Raw genomic sequence first — 20625 nt, forward strand, 5'->3', positions numbered from 1 at the left:
GTCCTGCTAATAACACTCATGCTGGCCCAATAATTACTATGGAAAAACTTGCTCCTAATGAGCTGATTGTTAAATTCCCTTGTTGGTTTGCAAAGCCAATTGAGACGGCTGTAGTTGGCAGCACCACCAGCCCGGTGACCTACTAGTGCTGCTCGTTTCAGGCCTTGTTATACGGGAAGTGCTCAACTCACAGTCACAACTGAGCCCAAAATTTCTGTCGTTAAGTGAAGCGTTCGTTAAGTGAGTTTTGACCCATTTTAAGAACTTTCTTGCCACAGCTGTTAAAAGTGAATCTCTGCAGTTGTTTAGTTGGTCAAGTGACTCTGGCTTCCCCCATTGACTCTACTTGTGAGAAGGTTGCAAAAGGGGATTACGTGACCTTGGGACATAGCAACTGTCATACGTAGGCCTCCAGAAGCGGTGAATGCTCCAACACTGGAAGTTTTAAAGGAGAGGCTGGACAGCCATTTGTCCGAAATGGTATAGGGTTTCCTGCCTAAGCACTGGGCTGGACTAGAAGACCTCCAAGTTCCCTTCCAATTCTGGTATTCTGTACAGCAGTGGTTCTCAACCTTTTTAATGCCGCGACCCCCAACCGGTCGTAAATCGAGGACTACTCAACCGGTCGTAAGTCAAGGACTACTCAACTGATGCAGCACTGTTTGCAGAATGGGACTTTTGGCGGGCTCAGCAGGGCAGAGACAGCCTGGACAATTCCTATTGGCTTTTGAAAGCCAATAGAATTAGACTCTATTCAAGAGAGTCTATTCTATTGCTTTCAAAAGCCAATAGAATAAAAGGGAGTAGCACAGCTAAGGAAAAGGGGGGAAAAATGGCGGACTGCGTTGTTTGGAGACCCCCGTGAAATGGTCATTCGACCCCAAATGGGGTCCCGACCCACAGGTTGAGAACCACTGGTATAGGGTTTCCTGTCTGAGCAGGGGGTTGGACTAGAAGACCTCCAAGGTCTATTCCGTTCTGTTCCATTCTATTCTATGTTCTGTTCTCTTTTCTGTTCTTTTCTATTGTATTCTCTTTTCTGTTCTATTCTATTCTCTATTCTATTCTATCCTGTTCTCTTTTCTGTTCTGTTCTATTTTATTTTGTTCTATTCTCTATTCCAGGGGTGGCGAACTTATGGCACGTGTGCCAGAGGTGGCACTCGGAGCCCTCGCTGTGGGCACGTGCACCGTCGCCCCAGACCCGCCTCCCCCCCCCACAGCCCTCTCCTTACCAGCAGCCCCCCTGGAGGAGAGTCGCCCCCGGGCGTGGCCCGCCCAGAGCAACGCAGCCAAGGACATGGCAGCCGGGCAGCCAGGACAAGACTCTGCCCTCGCGCCCCATAGTGTGCACATGATGCTGCAGGGTGTGGGCGGAGGGCGTGGCTGCCGTGGTGCTGCAGGGCTGCCTGGGCGATCTGCAGCGGGCCATGGAGACAGTGCGTGGTCCTGCGGGCGGATAGGGCAGGGGGCGGCCAGGAGCAGAGCAGGCAGGGCGGGAGGCGGAGTAGGGGCGGTTTTAGGGCACTCTGTCTCTAAAACATTCGCCATCACTGCTCTATTCTATTCTATTCTATTCTATTCTATTCTATTCTATTCTATTCTATCCTATCCTATGTTCTGTTCTCTTTTCTGTTCTGTTCTATTCTTTATTCTGTTCTATTTCTATTCTATTCTATTCTGTTCTATTCTTATTCTGTTCTCTGCTCTATTCTATTCTATTCTATTCCATTCCATTCCGCTCCACTCTATTCTATTCCATTCCATTCCATTCCATTCTCAATAAAGATTCTATTCTATTCCATATAGGTTCTCCTCCTTGAGCAGGGGGCTGGACTAGAAGACCTCCAAGGTCTCTTCCAGCTTCTGTTCTGTTTTGTTCTATTCTATTCTTATTCCATTCCACCCCATTCTATTCTAAGCAGTTGCCAAACATCTGAATTTGATCACATGATCGTGGGGATGCTGCAACCGTCCTAAGTGTGAAAATCGGCTATAAGTCACTTTGTTCAGTGCCGAATGGCCACTAGATGAACAGTGGTAAACTGAGGTCATAACTGCGAAAAACGGTTGTTAAGTCACATTTTGCAGGGCTGTTGTTAACCAAGGTTGCTGAAGTAACATTTGAACTAAACGAACTCTTGAAAGTCGAGGACTACCTGTAATCATTCGATTGTAGCACATAAGTTTTCAGCCAAAACTGGATAAAATATGTCAAGATGCTGGATATTTTAATCCCTAATGTGTGTTTGTGTATGTGTGTGTAGCCAGCAACATTCTCCTTTTTTGTTAAAAGAGGGAGAATATGGAACTTTTAGGCACTTAAAAAAAGAAATCAAAACAAAAGCTTATTTCGGGAACATGAATATTTATGTATTACTTACATTTTATTTTAATGAACTAGCAACTTATAAAACATGGCCAGTATTAAAAGTCAGGACTGCTGCAGTCTCAGCAGGATGCTGGGTGTATCACTGTTTTTGCCAATTGTGCAAGGAGAAAACGGTCGTCATCGTACTAAACTAAAACAAAACAAAACAAAAAAACCCCTATTATCTGAGCTGAGAAAAAGTACGTAAATCTCGGGACTGTCACGGAGGAGCAGAAAGGGGTTTTTAAAGCTCAGAAAATAAAACATCCCCACGACGTAAATAAGGAGGTACAACCAAGATGGGTAAATTTAGTTATTTTCAAACATTAAGTAGAATGGGGTAGAATGGAGTTGACTTTCGAACCGAGGAGAAAACTCGCCACTGGACACTATGTGTAAGCACACCTCTGAGCAAATGAAGAGAAAATCAGACTGCAAATGTCAAATGTTCACTGAAAGGATACACATTCTCAGAAATAACAGCATCACTTGCCTTCTCTCATAGTGTTTCTCAACCTCAGCAACTTCGACATGCTGGCTGAGGAACTCTGGGAGTTGAAGTCCACACATCTTCCGAGTTGCCCAAGTTGAGAAGCACTGACTGCTTTCACCGCCGTCTCCGTCACCCCAAACCTATCACAACTTATTCTCACTTCTCATTTGGAGGGTGATGGTTTTCAGAGCAGGCGACCTACAGATCTGGTCAGTGATGGGAATAGCAAGAGCTGGTCAGGAGGGAGACCAGCAGGGTTAGCACAAGGCTGCCAGGAAGTATGCAGCCCGTTCAACCCCTGCCCAACGAGCATCAGGATTCCTGCGGGGTCCTTGGTGCTCTCTGAGCATGGTTGTTTCCTTGTAGGCGTTTCATTACCATACGAAGTAACAACATCAGAGCTAGAAGGGAGCGGGGTTGGCTTTCTGTTTATATACAAGGGGCTTGCCCTGTCAGTTTGGCAGGCAGGATTCTTGGTAGTTCCTTGCTGAGGTTGCTGTTTATTGTTTGTCTGAGTTGTTAGGTTTGCCAGTGCTGAATAGAATAGAATAACAACAACAATAATTGGAATATTAATAATAATAATAATAATAATAATAATAATAATAATAATAATAATAATAATAGACAATCCCAAAACAACTGGAGCACCACTTGAACACCATTGGCATTGACAAATTCGCTATTAGTCAATTGCAAAAGGCGGCCTTATTAGGAATTGCTTCCATCCTGCGACGATACCTGTAATACCATCAAATATCCACATCTGCCTATCCCAGGTCCTGGGTAAGGACTCGATAGGTAGACAAAATGCCAAATCCAGTCTGAACATCTGGCTGACTGTGCGATGATCCATAATAATAATAATAATAATTGGAAGGGACCTTGGAGGTCTTCTAGTCTAACCCTATACCAGTGGTGGCGAACCCATGGTCGCGTGCCAGAGGCGGCACTCAGAGCCCTCTCTGTTGGCACGCACGCCACTGCCGCCAGCAGCAGGTCCATCAGGCCACCACCGCCGCCCGGAGCAGGAGCCCCGCCCAGCACAAAGGAGGTGAAGCGGCCGACTAGCAAGCTCGAGTAGAGGTGGTAGAGAAGAGGTCACCAACCATTGTCGATTGGCGGACTGGAAGAAAAGGGAGGGGGAAGCATTTTACATGTGTGCATGCGCACATGGGGCCGCGAGCATGCACGCGCTGCAAATGGGGCGGGGCTAGTGCCTGAGTGATACTCACTAGCCCTGGCCCGTTCTTGCGTGGCGCAGCGCCTTGTATCTGCCACCCCGTGGTGTGGTGGCGGCCGTTTTTGCGCCTTGCAGCGCGGTGGCCCATTTTTGCGCCACCAGTTTTTGCGTGTCATAGGCGGCACTCAGAGGCGCCTCCCTGCCCCCCCCCCCCCCGAGGGCACCACAATGCTGATGCAGTCCTGGCACTTTGCGATAAATAAGTGGGTTTTGTGTTGCGGTTTGGGCACTCGGTCTCTAAAAGGTTTGCCATCACCGCCCTAGCCACTGTATATAAGCACGGAGAAACCCCCCCTCCCTTATAGCATCAATGATGTTATCTAGTTTGGCTCATGAAACATCTGCAAGAAAACAAGCTCAGAGAGCACCAAGGATCCCACAGACATCCTCCTCCTCCTCTCCAAAAACCCCACTCTCATCTGGCACTGATTATGTTACCTAGTTTGGATCATGAAACATCTGCAAGAAAACAATCAAGCTCAGAGAGCATCAAGGACCCCACAGTCATCGTCCTCCTTCTCCCCCCCCCCCACAACCCCACTCCCTTCTAGCACCAATGATGTTACCTAGTTTGGGTAAAGAAATGTCTGCAACAAAACCATCAATTTCAGAGAGCACCAAGGACCCCACAGTCCTCCTCCTCCTCCCCCTCCTCTTCTCCTCCTCCGCCTCCTCCTCCTCCTCCTCCTCACCCACAACCCCACTCCCTTCTAGCACTGGTGATGTTACCTAATTTGGGTCACAAAATGTCTGCAAGAAAACAATCAAGCTCAGAAAGCATCAAGGACCCCATAGTCTTCCTCCTCTTTTTCTTCTTCTTCTCCTCCTCCTCCTCCTCTTCCTCCTCCCCCTCCTCCTCCTCTTAGTCTTCTCCTCCTCCTCCTCCTCTTTTTCTTCTTCTTCTTCTCCTCTTCCTCCTCCTTCCCCCCTACAACCCCACTCCCTTTTAGCACTGGTGATGTTACCTAGTTTGGGTCACAAACTGTCTGCAAGAAAACAATCAAGCTCAGAAAGCATCAAGGACCCCACAGTCTTCCTCCTCCTCTTTTTCTTCTTCTTTTCCTCCTCCTCCTCCTCTTCTTCTCCTTCTCCTCTTCTCCTCCTCCTCCTCCCCCCCTACAACCCCACTCCCTTCTAGCACTGGTGATGTTACTTAGTTCGGGTCACGAACTGTCTGCAAGAAAACAATCAAGCTCAGAAAGCACCAAGGACCCCACAGTCTTCCTCCTCCTCCTCCTCCTCCTCCTCCTCCTCTTCTTCTCCTCCTCCTCCTCTTCTCCTCCTCCTCCTCCTCCCCCCCTACAATCCCACTCCCTTCTAGCACTGGTGATGTTACCTAGTTTGGGTGATGAACTGTCTGCAAGAAAACAATCAAGCTCAGAAAGCACCAAGGACCCCACACTTCATCCCTGAGCTATAAATATTCCCTTCTATTGGTATTAGAATTCCTGCTCTAACGTGACTCAAGAAAAGCCAAACCCCGGTGCCTGATGCAACGGGAGGGAATGAGTAAATAGGACACAGTAAAAAGAAAACACGCTCGGCACCACAAGGCCGGACAGAAAGACCCGCACACGGATTAGAGAACGAACGAAAGTATACGATGCCATCCAGAGATTGAAAGGATGGGAATGGAAACCGGCTGGTCACAGAGCAAGACAGATCGAGGGCAAGTGGACCAAGGCGGTCACAGAGTGGATCCCACTGGATCCAAAGCCTCCACGAAAGAGACCTGAAACAAGATGGAGCAACGACGACAGCAAGCATTGCTGGGCCCAATTGGCAAAAGGAAGGTCAGGACCGTCTAGGTTGGAAACAGGCAGAAGAGGGCTTCATCCTGACGCGGATAGACCATGGCTAGAATGGTGATGGTGAAAGAGAAAAGAGGCTGACATCTCGTCCATTTCCCTCTTGCTCAAGTAACTTTGAATCTCTGCCCATCAGGGCTTGTTCAGTAATTTCACGCTACGGCTCCCAACAATGTACGCAGAGGGCCTCGGTCTAAAACCGCCGCTTCCCAAAATGTCAGCTCTTTGCAAACAACTTGGCTAAGCCCGAAATTGCTTTTAATCGCAGGGCTGGCTGTCCGCCGGCATTACGGTCCTTAAAGCTCTCGTCAGAATCTGCAGGAGAAACTGCTGTCTTTTGAAGAGACAAACCGAGAGCTTGTGGGCTGCAAAAAAAAAAAAAAAAAAAAAAAAAACCAACACAAGACGTAAGTAACTCTTGCCTAAAGCTGCCCAAAATAACGGTGGTTGAGACGGTGGCTTAAAAACAAGGGAAGAACGTAGACACTTCAAGCTTTCAAAATCACTTCAAAATTAAGTGGCGTGAGACGCGTTCCTTACAGGATGGAGTCCTCCACGATCGGAGAGTTAAAGGCTTCTCTGCCCCCCCCCCCTCGGGCCAGTTTCTAAATGGCCTCTGCCAGCTCAAGAGTGAAAATCTTCCTTTTTGAATTATGCAAAAAAAAAAAAAAAAGCAGAAAAGGCTAAAAGAAAGGAAAGACTTGGATAGGGCGGGAAGAACCTACTTTGATTAAAAGTGCAATTTCAGGCCCAATTCCTGATTTGTATAAATGGAAATGACGAGATTCTTTTTTTTTATTTATTTAAAAGTTTTATACATTTATTACAATATAAACCCCCCCCCACCCCTTCCCCCCTCCCCCTTCCCAGAGCTGATTACAGGATAAACAATAAAATAAAATAAACAAACAGAACCTAACTAGCATTAATCAACTATACTATCAATCAAAACCGTAACACACCTTAACTCCTTCTCCCAACAAACGTATAACAAATTAAGTCAAAAATAATAAAATAATTAAAACTAATAATAATTATCTAAAATCTACTCAAAAGCAAGATAATACTTTTCAATCTCATATTTCTTCTGAATGTAATCAATCCATCTTCTCCAAACCATAATATATTGTTCTTGTGAATGATCCTTCAAATAGGCGGAGATTTTCGCCATGTCTGCTAAATTAGACACTTTACGTATCCATTCTTCCAAGGTAAGCAATAAGTTTTTTCTGAAATGATGAGATTCTTACAGGCCGGTGAGTCTCCTTTAGAAGATACTCCATTGCGGCTTGTGATCACTGTTCCTCAAACTAAACATGGCTTAATTATCCATTCAGTGAGCAGATTGATGGAAAGGGGGCGGGGCCAGAAGACAGGTAGTCCTCGACTTGCAACGTTTTGTTTAGGCACCGTCCAAAGCTTCAACGGCACTGAAAAAGGGGACTTGGAACCGTTTTTCACACTTACGACCGTTTGCAGCACCCCCAGGATCTCTTGATCAAAATCCAGGCACTTGGCAACTGACTTGTATTTATGATGGTCACAATGTCCAGGGGTCACGTGATCCCCTTTTGCAACCTTCTGACGAGCAAAATCAAGGGGGGGGGGAGAAGCCAGATTCACTTAACAACCGTGTGACCGACTTAACGACTGCAGTGATTCCCTTAACAACTTTGGCAAGAAAAGTCGTAAAATGGGGCAAAACTCACTTAACACATGTCTCACTTCAGCGGCAGAAATTTTGGGCTCCCTTGTGGTCGTACGTCACACCTATAAGTAATAATAATAATAATGATAAAGTTGGAGGTCATCTAGTCCAACCCCCTACTCAGGCAGGAAACCCTATACCATTTCGGACAAATGGTTGTCCAGTCTCTTCTTAAGAACTTCCATTGTTGGAGCATTCACTGCTTCTGGAGGCAGGTTGTTCCGCTGGTTAATTTTTCTAACTGTCAGGAAGTTTCACCTGAGTTCTAGATTGCTTCTCCCCTTGGTGAGTTTCCACCCATTGCTCCTTGTCCTGCCTTCAGGCGCCTTGGAAAATAGTTTGACTCCCTCTTCTTTGGGGCAGCCCCTGAGATATTGGAAGGCTGCTATCATGCCCCGCCCCTCGTCCTTCTCTTTGTTAAAATAGACATCCCCAATTCCAGTAATCGTTCCTTATATGTTTTAGTCTCCAGTCCCCTGATCATCTTTGTTGCCCTTCTCTGTACTCTTTCTAGAGTCTCAACATCTTTTTTACATCGTGGTGACCAAAACTGGATGCAGTATTCCAAGTGTGGCCTTACCAAGGCTTTGTAAAGTGGTATTAATACTTCACATGATCTTGATTCTATCCCTCTGTTAATGCAGCCCAGAACTGTATTGGCTTTTTTGGCAGCTGCCGCATACTGCTGGCTCATATTTAAATGATTGTCTACTAGGACTCCGAGATCCCTCTCACTATTGAGCAAGGTACCCTCTATACTATAGCTGTACATTTGGTTTTTCTTGCCTAAATGTAGAACCTTACTTTTTTCACCATTGAATTTCATTTTGTTAGATAGCGCCCAGTGTTCGAGTCTGTCCAGATCCTCCTGTATCCTAAGCCTGTCTTCTGGAGTGTTGACTATTCCTGCCAGCTTGGTGTCGTCTGCAAATTTGATGAGTTCCCCATCTATCCCCTCGTCCAGATCGTTGATGAAGATGTTGAAGAGCACTGGGCCTAGAACAGAGCCCTGGGGCACCCCACTACACACTTCCCTCCATGCGGTTCCATTGAGGACCACACGCTGAGTACGGCCGGTCAGCCAGCTACGAATCCATCTGGTGATGATGCTGTCTAACCCGCATTTTTCTATCTTATCGAGTAGTAGGTTGTGGTCTACTTTGTCACATGCCTTACTGAAATCCAAGTAAATTATATCCACAGCATTCCTCTGGTCCATTAATTTTGTCACTTGGTCAAAGAATGCAATAAGATTTGTCTGGCATGATCTATTTTTGACAAACCCATGTTGGCTTTTAGTAATGACTTTGTTTGCCTGTAGGTGTTTGCTGATTCGTTGTTGAATTATCTTTTCCAGAATCTTCCCAGGTATTGAGGTCAGGCTGATAGGTCTGTAATTTCCTGGGTCCTTTTTTTCCCCTTTTTTGAAGATGGGAACTACATCAGCTCTTTTCCAGTCCTCTGGTAGTTCCCCAGTGCTCCTGGATCTCTGAAAAATATAGTTCAGTGGTTCTGAGATCACATCTGCCAGTTCCTTAAGAACCTTGGGGTGTAATCCATCTGGTCCTGGTGATTTGAACTCGTCTAGGCTGGACAGGTGTTCACTTACCGTTTTCTTGCCTATCTTAACTTGTATTTCTATTTTGTTTTTTATGGCACTATTTGTGTATTATACGGAGATAAGGTTCTTTGTTCATGATCCCCAACACCTTCTTAGTTGTGTAGGGTTACCAATTGTGGTTATTTCCAACCGAAGAACTCTTATCTGTGGGGGAAGCCAATTTAGTTACACGCATCCCATGCCTGAGCAGGGGGTTGGACTAGACCAGGGCTTTTCAACCAGTGGTATGGGTACCACCTGTGGTACATTGGCACCTGGCAGGTGGTACGCGACCATCCTAGAAAAGTGGTAGCGGGGGAGGAGAATGAACTGAACCGGTGGCAGCACCGCACAAGCCTGAGTGAGAGACGGCTGGAGCTGCAGGGCTGTCAGGGCTCAGCGGAAGCACCAGGATCAATGCCGCTTTCCAGCTGATTGGCACTTCTTCGGGGCTATCAGGGCTCAGTGGAAGCGCCAATTAGCTGGAATGTTGCAGCCTCTCCAGGGTCTTGTGATTTACATTCAGATGCTTGGCAACTGATTCATATTTATGACGGTCACAGTGTCCCAGGGTCATGTGAAGTGATCAAAACCTGCTGCAACCACCCAGCAGACCGGGGGGGGGGGGGAGAGAGGAAATAAAAACCACACACCACACACCACACACCCCCGCTGCCAATCCTCAACAGAAATGCTCACAACAATGGAAACCTCGGACAGGAGGAAGAGCGTCACCGGGTGGGCAGGCAGGTGTCTTGCTCAGCTGTGGCTTGGGGGGCACTTTTTTCAGTGCCATTGTAATTTCAAACAGTCACTAAGTGAATTGTTGTAAGTCGAGGACTACCTGTACTTTATCACTTTTTTCCTTTTTTTTTTTTTTTTTTGGTCATCATGTTTTTGACACCTTGCTAGGCGACCGGTGGTACTCGGATGTTGCCATATCCTAAAGGTGGTACAATGGGTGAAAAGGTTGAAAAGCCCTGGACTAGATGACCTCCAAGGTCCCTTCCAACTTTATTATTATTATTAATTCTCGGGAGAACTGGCTTTGCCAACTTTGGCAACCTTTCAGAATTCCCCAGCCAGTGCTGTCCAGCCAAAAAGCACGATTTCCTTATCATTTAAACCCGCTCTTTCTCGCTCTGTCTCCTGGAACAACTCTGAGCAGTTGTGTTGCAGCTTCTACGTTGGAGATATTTCGGATATTGGAAGACAGCTGTCACGTCTTGCATTCCCTTCAACTGTTGCTTTGTAAAGCCTTCCTTCCAGGTGCTTTATCATCCGGCTTTTCTTCCCTGGACGTTCTCCAGTTTGTCAATGTGTTTCTGAAAATGCGATGTGTCAACCAACGCTGCTAATGTTGGATGTTTTTGCATTGACAACAGATGGAAATGTAGTCCTTTTTTTACCTTTCTGTTTTAGGGTTAGATGATGCTGGGGAGGGGAGGATGTGAACGAGAGTCTAGCCAGACATAACAACACTGAGCTGAGCGGTGAGAATCAAGGTTATTGAAATAAGAGATGATAAGAACTGGCAGGTTGGCGAACTGGAGGGAAAGCCTGCATTTCAAGCTAATTGGAGAATGTGATTTATGACTGTCAATTGGATGAGGGAATTGTGCTTTGATACTATGTGTTCAGGGGAGGGGAATTCAGTTTTTGGCTTCGATTATGTAAGTGCCGATATTATGCTACTCGAATAAAAGGTTCTTTAAGATAAACAATGGCTCGAAGTTCTTTGAAGACTTTCATCTGTCGAAACCAGGACACTACTATTTTGACTTTCCTGGGTAAGGAACGATGATTCCTGCACATCAACCATGGCCTGCTCTCTCTTCTAATGACAGCTCCAATATCATTGCCAATCAGATGCAGTTACAGGATGTCTCACTTAATGACTGTACTGCTTAACAACAAATTTTCTGGTTCCAGTTGTGGTTGTAAGTTGACGACTACCTGTAAAGCAGTTTGATGTACTGCTTAAGGCACCAGGCTAGTAACAAGGAGCTGGTGAGTTCTAGTCCCGCCTTAGGCCTGAAAACTGGCTGTGTGACTTTGGACCGATCACCAGGAGATAGTGAGTTCTAGTCCCACCTTAAGCATGAAAGCCGGCTGGGTGACTTTGAGCCAATCACCAGGAGATTGGTGAGTTCTAGTCCCGCCTTAAGCATGAAAGCCAACTGGGTGATTTTGGGCCAATCACCAGGAGATTTATGAGTTCTAGTCCCACTTTAAGCATGAAAGCTGGCTGGGTGACTTTGAGCCAATCACCAGGAGACTGGTGAGTTCTAGTCCCGTCTTAAGCATGACATGATGCACGAAACGGGGCGCAACAGTCTAAGCATGCTTGGATCAAACTGCTACAGCAGGGGTCCCCAACCTTGGGCACTTTATAACTTGTGGACTTCAACTCCCAGAATGCCTCAGCCAGCCATGCTGAGTGCCTAAGGTTGGGGACCCCTGTGCTTCAGGGAGGAGTAATTTCTCTTGATTCTGACGTGAGATTTTTCTTGATGCAGCCTCTTAGGCTAAAAAGGCCGGCAGAGGTAGATACTTAAAGGATATGCAGCTGTGACATACAACCACACTGGAGCCCGCCCATCATGGCTGTTAAGTCACAAGAGTCGTAAATCAGGACACCCGTGTGAGCAACCTGATTTTATGAGGGTTTTTTTGCCCGGCGGTTGTTAAATGAATCCAGCAGTTATTAAGCAAATCAGTGATTTGCTATGGGGCCAGTGTTGCTAAAAAAACAGAAGTAAATGCTGGGTTTTGGCCAAACCGTCATGAATTGTGGACATTTGACCCTGGGATGCTGCCAATGGCAGTGAATGTGGGTCAATTGTTTAGCCCCTGACGTGCATTCATGAGACTGCCGTGAGTGCGTGTGTATAAATTCCAAATCTGGATTAAGCACCAGATTGGAAAGGACCTGTGATGACCCGGGGCACAGCACAGAGGCAATGCAATCAGCTGGCAATCCAAACCGCCCTTTAATTGCTCCAAATTTTCCCCAAATGCTCCCACGTTTTTGGCAAGCCTCCAAACAAAGGAAGAGACACACACCTTCAGCCGCCTCTGGCTGCAAGTAGTTTCACACACAGTCTGATTAGCAGAGGAATTTACTCGAGGCCACAGAGATAACAAGGAATGACACATACATCATAAACCTAATGAGTCTGTGTGAATCCACGCTGGCCTGAGCAGTTTCAAAAGGGAAGCCAAAATACAGTCCGAAATCTATAAACATCCAAGCAACATGTCAGCCAGTCTAATGGTCAGAGTTTCCGGGTTTCCAAGCAGAAGTCACAGAACAAGAGATCAGCAATAACACACACAAAACTCCAAGGAATCAGTGTTTGTTCCCGACAAATGCCCCTCCCCACAGCCTCTCCTTAAATCTCAGTCTCCAGGCGTGCCTTGTGGAGAGGGGTGGGACGCTCTCCTCCCGAGCAGTTGAGCCTGTCTGCGTTGTTCCCTCCTTCTCTCCACTGTCCGTGCTCTAGGATCAGGAGGGGGTGGCCCTTGCTCATCGCCTGAACTCTGCCTCTCCTTTTCTTCCTGACCCAATCCTAAAGGGCCCTGGCCTGCCTCGGCCTGCTCTTCCCCACCGTCCTCTGAAGCCACAGACCCCTCTCCCTTGACCTCCATAGGGTTCCGTTCCAGCTCATTTTCCTCCACAGATTCAGGCTTTGACGTAGGCATGACAGGACCGTCGGAACTTTGAACAGTTGCAAGCAACCGGTCGTCCTGTATCTTCCTAAAATTCCACAAGCCTTGCCAATTCATTCTAAAGCACAGGACAGCAGACCAAACATCTAGCCTTCCAGAAACACATATTAGAAAATAGACTACAGTTGGGGCGTGCAACCTTTTGAATTGAAGCTATCGCGAATTCCGCCTTGGGCAACTCAAAATGACTGAAACACAGGACCTTCTGCATTTGTTTCGGGACTCGAATATTTGAAGCTGGTTCAATTTTGAAACATTTTGCCTATTTGGAAATCGCAGCCGTGACTCAGCCAGTAGGCAGGGTGTAGCGTTTGGAGTGTTAATATAGAGGTGAGAAGCCTAAAATGCGAGTTTTCCCTCTCTCTTTTCTCTGAATTGCCTATTTCAAAGCGCTTGTGTGAAAGGGGGAGGGAGAAGAAAGACAGAAACCCGTGGATTATTTGATCTCCAGGCAATAAAGAAAAAAAAAACATTAATTAATATTATATAACAAGAGAAAGCGACTCGAGCTAACACCGGATCTATTTTGAGAATATCAAAGAGATACAACTTATTATTTCTCCACCTTCCTTTCATTAACAACAGGAGGAACGCTTTGTCGGGTTAACCTGTGGCACGGAAGGCAGGCCTGCTCAGTGAACACAATCCACACACCCAGCAGACAATTGTTTTGCCAGTTTGAAACCAGCCTTGGGGAAACACTTTCTCTCCTGTCAACTTGAACGTTTTCCTCTGGGATTCCCTGATTATCTCCTCCACAGCTAAGCGTGCTTTCCCAGCAGAAGCAGAATTGGGGAATTAGAATTTGCAGATGTGAAGAGAGAACTCTGATAAAATAAAGTTTGTTCCGTGGTGCTGATTCTCACACACACACAAAAAAAACCCAGCAAAGATCGGGCATATGCGCTCAGATCTGGTCCCAATTTGTAAGCCGTGGTTTGCAATACAGATTAAAAAAAAAAAATTTTTTTTTCTCTGCACAAGCCCTGAATACTATCGGCCCCCAAAGAGGCAGGAACTTACCTGGGTGGCCATCTTGCCGTAATCGATCCATCGCAGGGTGGCAAAATTGGTGGACTCGGCGCAGTTGAATCCATGATTGAAGCCCGCATGGTAGCCGTAAGGAAAAGTAATCATGAATTCTCCAGCTTCCTGGGTGATCTGAAAAGAGAGAAGGGAGAAATTTATGTTCCAAGTGGACAGGAAGCAACAAGAACAAGATTTAAGATAAACAAATTAAGTTTTCAGTGACCCAGTCCCTTTCCCCTCAGCATGGCTGGCTCAGTTGAACTCCAGGAGTCATCAAAGAGCCAAGGTTGCCAGGAATTCTGGGAGTTGAAGTCCACGAGTCATAAAAGAGCCAAGGTTGCCTATCCCTGACCTAGATGATGGATGGATGGATGGATGGATGGATGATAGATAGATAGATAGATAGATAGATAGATAGATAGATAGATACACTAGATCAGGGGTAGGCAACATTGGCTCTTTTATGACTCGTGGACTTCAACTCCCAGAATTCCTGAGCCAGCATGGCTCAGCTTGGAAACCTCTCCCTTCCGCCTCAACATGGCTGGCTCAGGAATTCTAGGAGTTGAAGTCCACGAGTCATAAAAGGGCCAAGTTTGAAGACCCCTGCCCTAAGGAAAGGTGTAGGGATGACAGCAAAGATTTTGGTTCTAAAATAGTTTTGCGGAGTTTTTATTTACCATAGCAAAACAAGCTGCCCTCTCCCGAGAGGCTAAGCTTCCACCCATCTCTGAAATGGCACAAAGAAGGAACTGCAAGTAGTCCTCAATTTACTGCAGTTCATTTAGTGACTGTTCGGCACTGAAAAAAAATGCGATTCTCACATTTATGACACGTTGCAGCATCCCCACGGTCATGCGATCAGAATTTGGACGCTTGGCAACTGACTCCTATTTATGGCGGTCTCAGGATCCCCTGAGGTCACGTGAGCCCCCTTTTTAAAATATGTTTTATTAAGTTTTTAATGTGATCATCTTAATATTCGGTAAACAGTGCGTTGTCTGGATTTACATTAAAAAAAACATTCACTAACAGTTAATTTCTATAATCTATAATCCGCATGATAACTTTACTTGATTTTCTCTTTTCCCCACAATGTTCTCTTTTACCAACCTTAAATTAGTAGAATTCTTGTTGCTTTAATGAACGATAATTGAATATAAAAGTTTTCTAATATTTCTACAAGTAATAATCAGATCAATATAATATTCCTTTTCAATCTAGTCATTCTGGGTTGTCTCACCATAGACCCTGTTGACAGGTCTTGTTTACGTTTGTAAAGTGCTGGGTTGGTTTGCATGAGGAAAAAAAAAAAACAGATTTAAATATTTAAATGGAATTAGCTTTGAGAAAATCTTAAACCGGTAAGAATGTTTAGAACATTGTGGGAAAAACATGATCCCCTTTTTGCGGTGATTCACCTCACAACTGTGGCGAGAAAGGTCGTAAGAGTGGGGCAAAACTCGCTTCATGGCTGTCCCGTTCAGCAACGGAAAGTTTGGGTTCAGTTGGGGTTCCACCTGTCCTCCCCACAACTTCACTGTTAATGACGCAAGCACATTTCAAACTGTTAGGAAGGAAGGCTGGGGATAGCTCAACCCGCCAAAGAGAAAAATTCACTTGCTGTGAGGTAATAATAATAATAATAGGAAGGAACCTTGGAGGTCATCTAGTCCAACCTCCTGCTCGGGAAGGAAACCCTATACCATTTCGGACAAATGGCTGTCCAGTGTCTTCTTAAAAACTTCCAGTGTTGGCGCCTTCACTGCTTCTGGAGGCAGGCAGTTCCACTGGTTAATTGTTCTCACTGTCAGGAAATTTCTCCTTAGTTCTAGGTTGCTTCTCTCCTTGGTCAGTTTCCATCCACTGCTTCTTGTCCTGCCTTCAGGTGCTTTGGAGAATAGCTTGACTCCCTCTTCTTTGAACACAGATATTTGAACACAGCTATCCTGTCCCCCCTCATCCTTCTCTTCATTAGACTAGACCAGCGGTTCTCAATCTGTGGGTCGGGACCCCATTTGGGGTCGAACGACCATTTCACGGGGGTCGCCAAACAATGCAGTCCGCCATTCCCCCCCCCCTTTTCCTTAGCTGTGCTACTCCCTTTTATTCTATTGGCTTTTGAAAGCCAATAGAATAGACTCTCTTGAATAGAGTCTAATTCTATTGGCTTTCAAAAGCCAATAGGAATTGTCCAGGCTGTCTCTGCCCTGCTGAGCCCGCCAAAAGTCCCATTCTGCAAACGGTGCTGCACCAGTTGAGTAGTCCTCGACTTACGACCGGTTGAGTAGTCCTCGACTTACGACCGGTTGGGGATCGCGGCATTAAAAAGGTTGAGAACCACTGGACTAAACATACCCAATTAATCCACCCAATGCCCCACATAAGCCTCGTTTGATTCACAGATACCATGAATCCAAGGATTGACTGAGGAATGCTAGGGGAGGGAAGCTAAGGGAGAGGACATTGTAGAGAAGAGAATGGGCAGGTGCCTTGGTGTTCAGGTTCCTTATCAAGGCTAGCCCAAAAGAGTGGATTTATCTCTGCCGCTAGTGCTTTTGAGTAAAATCCTCGGCAGGCACAGTCCAAATGCTGCTGACAAGCTCTACACAACGAACTGAGCGGCAGCAAATTCCAAAATCCAAATATGCCTCTGTGGAACAAGATGATCAAAAAGCACAGAAGCGTTAGGGCTTCTCACACACACACACCAAGTCCTTATCTCAGTACACCCCTCTTTTAGATTTGTTTATAAGTTCCTCTCTTTCTCCCAAACATTTCCCCTCTCTTCATTTAGATTTACACATGGTGTGTGTGTGTGTGTGCGTGTGTGTGTGCGTGCATGTGCCTAAATCCAAAATACCAAAGAGAAAATGCAAGATTGAGACAAATATCGCTAGAATGAGATGAGAGAAAGGATGTCAAGAACCCAGTCGCCATTTACGACGACACTAAATTCACAGGTCATTTGAGAGCTGAAAGGAGACTAGGCAAGTGAGGTGTAACGTGTTTAGCTTTGCAGACGTTTTAGAGAATAAACAAATTTCTCATTCAATTCTGCAGATTGAAGTGGAGGACATCCAAAGTTAACATAACATAGAAATGAATGAAAGAGAAGGAAGGAAGGAAGGAAGGAAGGAAGGAAGGAAGGAAGGAAGGAAGGAAGGAAGGAAGGAAGGAAGGAATTTCCTGACCGTGAGAACAATTGACCAGTGGAACAGCCTGCCACCAGAAGTTGTGGGTGCTCCATCACTGGAGGGTTTTAAGAAGAGACAGGACAGCCATTTGACTGAAATGGTAGAGTCTCCTGTTTGAGCAGGGGTTGGGCTACAAGGCCTCCAAGATCCCTTCCAACTCTTTTACCCAAGGGAGGGAGGGAGGGAGGGAGGGAGGGAGGGAGGAAGGAAGGAAGGAAGGAAGGAAGGAAGGAAGGAAGGAAGGAAGGAAGGAGGCTTTTAAAAATACCCTTGCTAAAGTGGAATAACTTTGAGCTAATGCGTGTTCAATTTATCCGCCTGCAGGTTTGTACAGACAGTCCTCAATTTACAGGCCCTGACCTCTGACTGTTTTTCCTACTTATGACCGCAGCAGCACCCCTACAGTCATGCGGTCAAAATTTGGACACTTGGCAACTGCCTCGTATTTATGACGGTTACAATGTCCCAGGATCATGTCATCTCCTTTAGCGACCGTCTGACAAGCAAGAGTGGCCAGATGATCACACCAAGGGTGATCTTCATTTCAAGCCCCAGAACGATCTGTTCTGAAGCCACTCCTGTCAACCACATCCCACCAATAAATAAATTAGAAAAAAATGTCCCGCCTGACGACGAGACCAGTCATGACTAAAGCCAACCTCCCGCTGCCCCTTGCAACTGAAAGGTCCCCAAATTTACTGACTTCTGCAAAGCTGTCGCAGACTAAATGGAGAAATCGATAGGCGATTACAGAAATACACGTTTTTAATTATTAAAAAGCTCGGCTATCGATCCGAGTCCTTTGGAGAAGTAAATACTTTTCAAAAGATTTATAAGTGCCCGGGTACTGGCCAGGAATTTCTACCAAGGGATTTTTCCAGGCGGCGTTTAGTGAGGAGAGGGAGGGAAAAAAAAAAAAAAAAAAAAAAGAGTGGGGCAAGCGTTCTGGATAACCCTTTTTTGATTGGAAGGTGACCTTAAAATTGGTTCCTGCTTCTATTTAACATCCTAAGTAAGGTCAAGGCTCCTGTTCATTTTTTTTTTATAAACTTACTCAAGACTCCACAAAGGGGGGGGGTCTTCATTTGGTGCAAAATCTGACAGCCTACATAGTTCTGTGCGAGTCTAGATTTGAACACAGGTCACATCTCTGGCGGGAGCTGCATTGGCTACCAATTTGCTCCCAGGTCTAGTTCAAGGGGCCGGTCGTTGCTGTTAAAAGCCCTACCTGGTCTGGGCACAGGTTATTTGAAGGACCATTTTTTTCACCGCTAGATCTCCCCAACCCACCAGAGTGGAGAGACAGGGGATGTTATGAGTCCCCTATCTTCAGAAGGTCCACCTTGTGGGACCGAGAAGAAGGGTCTGATGTGTTGGCCCCCCCCCTGTGGAACATCATCCCCGTGGAGGTAAGATTGTAAATAGGATGCTATGGGTCCCTTAAGAAGGTCCACCTTGTGGGACCGAGAAGAAGGGTCTGCTGTGTTGGCCCCCGCCCTGTGGAACATCATCCCCATGGAGGTAAGATTGTAAATAGGATGCTATGGGTCCCTTAAGAAGGTCCACCTTGTGGGACCGAGAAGAAGGGTCTGCTGTGTTGGCCCCCGCCCTGTGGAACATCATCCCTGTGGAGGTAAGATGGGAAATAAGATGCTATGGGTCTCTTGTCTTAAGGAGGTCCACCTGGCAGGACCAGGAAGAAGGGCCTCCACTGTGTTGACTCTCTCCCTCTCTGCAGGGAACATCAACCCTGCAGAGATAAGATTGGTCCCACCTTGATACTTGAAAGGCCCCGAAGACATGGTTTTTTGCCAGTGGGCCTGGAGTCCTTAGAGTGATACACAGCCCATCAAGTGGGTGGTTTGACTACAAATAGTCCTTGACTTACAACTGCTCATTCAGTGGCCATTTGAAGTTACAACGACACAGAAAAAAGTGACTTACGACTATGTTTCACACTTACGACCGTTGCAGCATCCTCCCGGCCACGTAATGCAAATTTGGAGACTTGGCAACTGGTTCCTCTTTATGACGGTTGCCGTGTCCCGGGATCTTATGATCACTTTTTCCGACCTTCCAGCGAGCAAAGTCAATGGGGAAGCCAGACTCACTTAACAACCGCGTGACTAACTTAACCATTTGCAGTGCTTCACTTAACAACTGTGACAAGACAGGTCTCTAAACGGGGCAAAATTCGCTTAACAACTGTCTCGCTTAGCAACAGAAATTTTGGGGCTCAATCACTTAAATAGGAGCCAGCCGTGTGCTGCAGCTGCCAAAAAGGCCAACACAGTGCTGAGCTGCATGAACAGAGGGATAGAATCAAGATCACCTGAAGTGTTAATACCACTTTACAAGGCCTTGGTAAGGCCACACTTGGAATCCTGCATCCAGTTTTGGTCACCGTGATGTAAAAAAGATGCTGAGACTCTAGAAAGAGTGCAGAGAAGAGCAACAAAGATGATTAGGGGACTGGAAGCTAAAACATATAAGGAACGGTTGCTGGAATTGGGGATGTCTCATTTAATGAAGAGAAGGACGAGGGGGGACATGATAGCAGTCTTCCAGTAACTCAGGGGCTGCCCCAAAGAAGAGGGAGTCAAGCTATTTTCCAAAGCGCCTGAAGGCAGGACCAGAAGCAACGGATGGAAACTAACCAAAGAGAGAAGCAACCTAGAACTACGGAGAAACTTCCTGACAGTGAGAACAATTAACCAGTGGAACCACCTGCCTCCAGAAGCGGTGAATGCTCCAACACTGGAAGTTTTTAAGAAGAGACTGGACGGCCATTTGTCTGAAATGGTATAGGGTTTCCTGCCTGAGCAGGGGGTTGGACTAGATGACCTCCAAGGTCCCTCCCAACTTTATTATTACTATTATTAATGGTGGTTGTAAGGAGTGTCTGTGTTGTCACCAGAGGGATGGGGAGTTTATTGAGGTGTGTAGTTGGGTTTTTATTTCTGTCAGCTTTCCGAGTCACCCTAAGCAAGCTGGGCGGCCATATCAATTTTCTTAGCAAATAATAAAATAACGTCTGCTTTTTCCCTCCACTGGAAAGGGTTGAGATTGGCCAACCTTTTCAGAATGCTTCTCCACATTTGATTTTAAAAAGAGAATTAGTTCTGTGATGGGCTCAGAAAGGGACTTTTTTTGCCTGATTTTCCTCACATTCCACACAACGTTGCAGCTGACTGAAACTGACTTACCGGAACGAATCCAGTGTCAGGAAAAAAAAAAAAAAAGCAGCCATAACAGAAAAACCCTAATGGGAAAAAAATTGAGCCCCCATCTTTGGCGTGCAGCCAGTCAAAGGGATCTTACTTTCATATTCTTCCCCGTCGCGAAGGGTCCTCCTTTCAAGACTGCTTAACGCCACTTACTCGGAGGACCACGAAAACATCCTTTATTATTATTTTTTTCTATTATTATTATTTTAAGGAGAGTG

The 20625-nt window shown here is 46.1% G+C and overlaps 1 protein-coding gene across 5 annotated transcripts in view; it reads right to left on the reverse strand.

Moving 5' to 3' along the window:
* Window positions 1-20625, reverse strand: part of KDM4B (lysine demethylase 4B) — a 245295-nt gene that overhangs the window by 121910 nt on the left and 102760 nt on the right. For all 5 annotated transcript variants that reach the window (XM_039367097.1, XM_039367105.1, XM_039367087.1 and 2 more), the window contains exon 9: window positions 13978-14115. In XM_039367097.1, coding sequence (XP_039223031.1) covers window positions 13978-14115 — 138 coding nt within the window. The remainder of the gene's footprint in view (window positions 1-13977; window positions 14116-20625) is intronic.

The sequence above is a fragment of the Crotalus tigris genome, unplaced genomic scaffold, assembly GCF_016545835.1.
Source record: "Crotalus tigris isolate CLP2741 ecotype Arizona unplaced genomic scaffold, ASM1654583v1 scf7180000017599.838750, whole genome shotgun sequence".
Taxonomy (NCBI): Eukaryota; Metazoa; Chordata; class Lepidosauria; order Squamata; family Viperidae; genus Crotalus; species Crotalus tigris.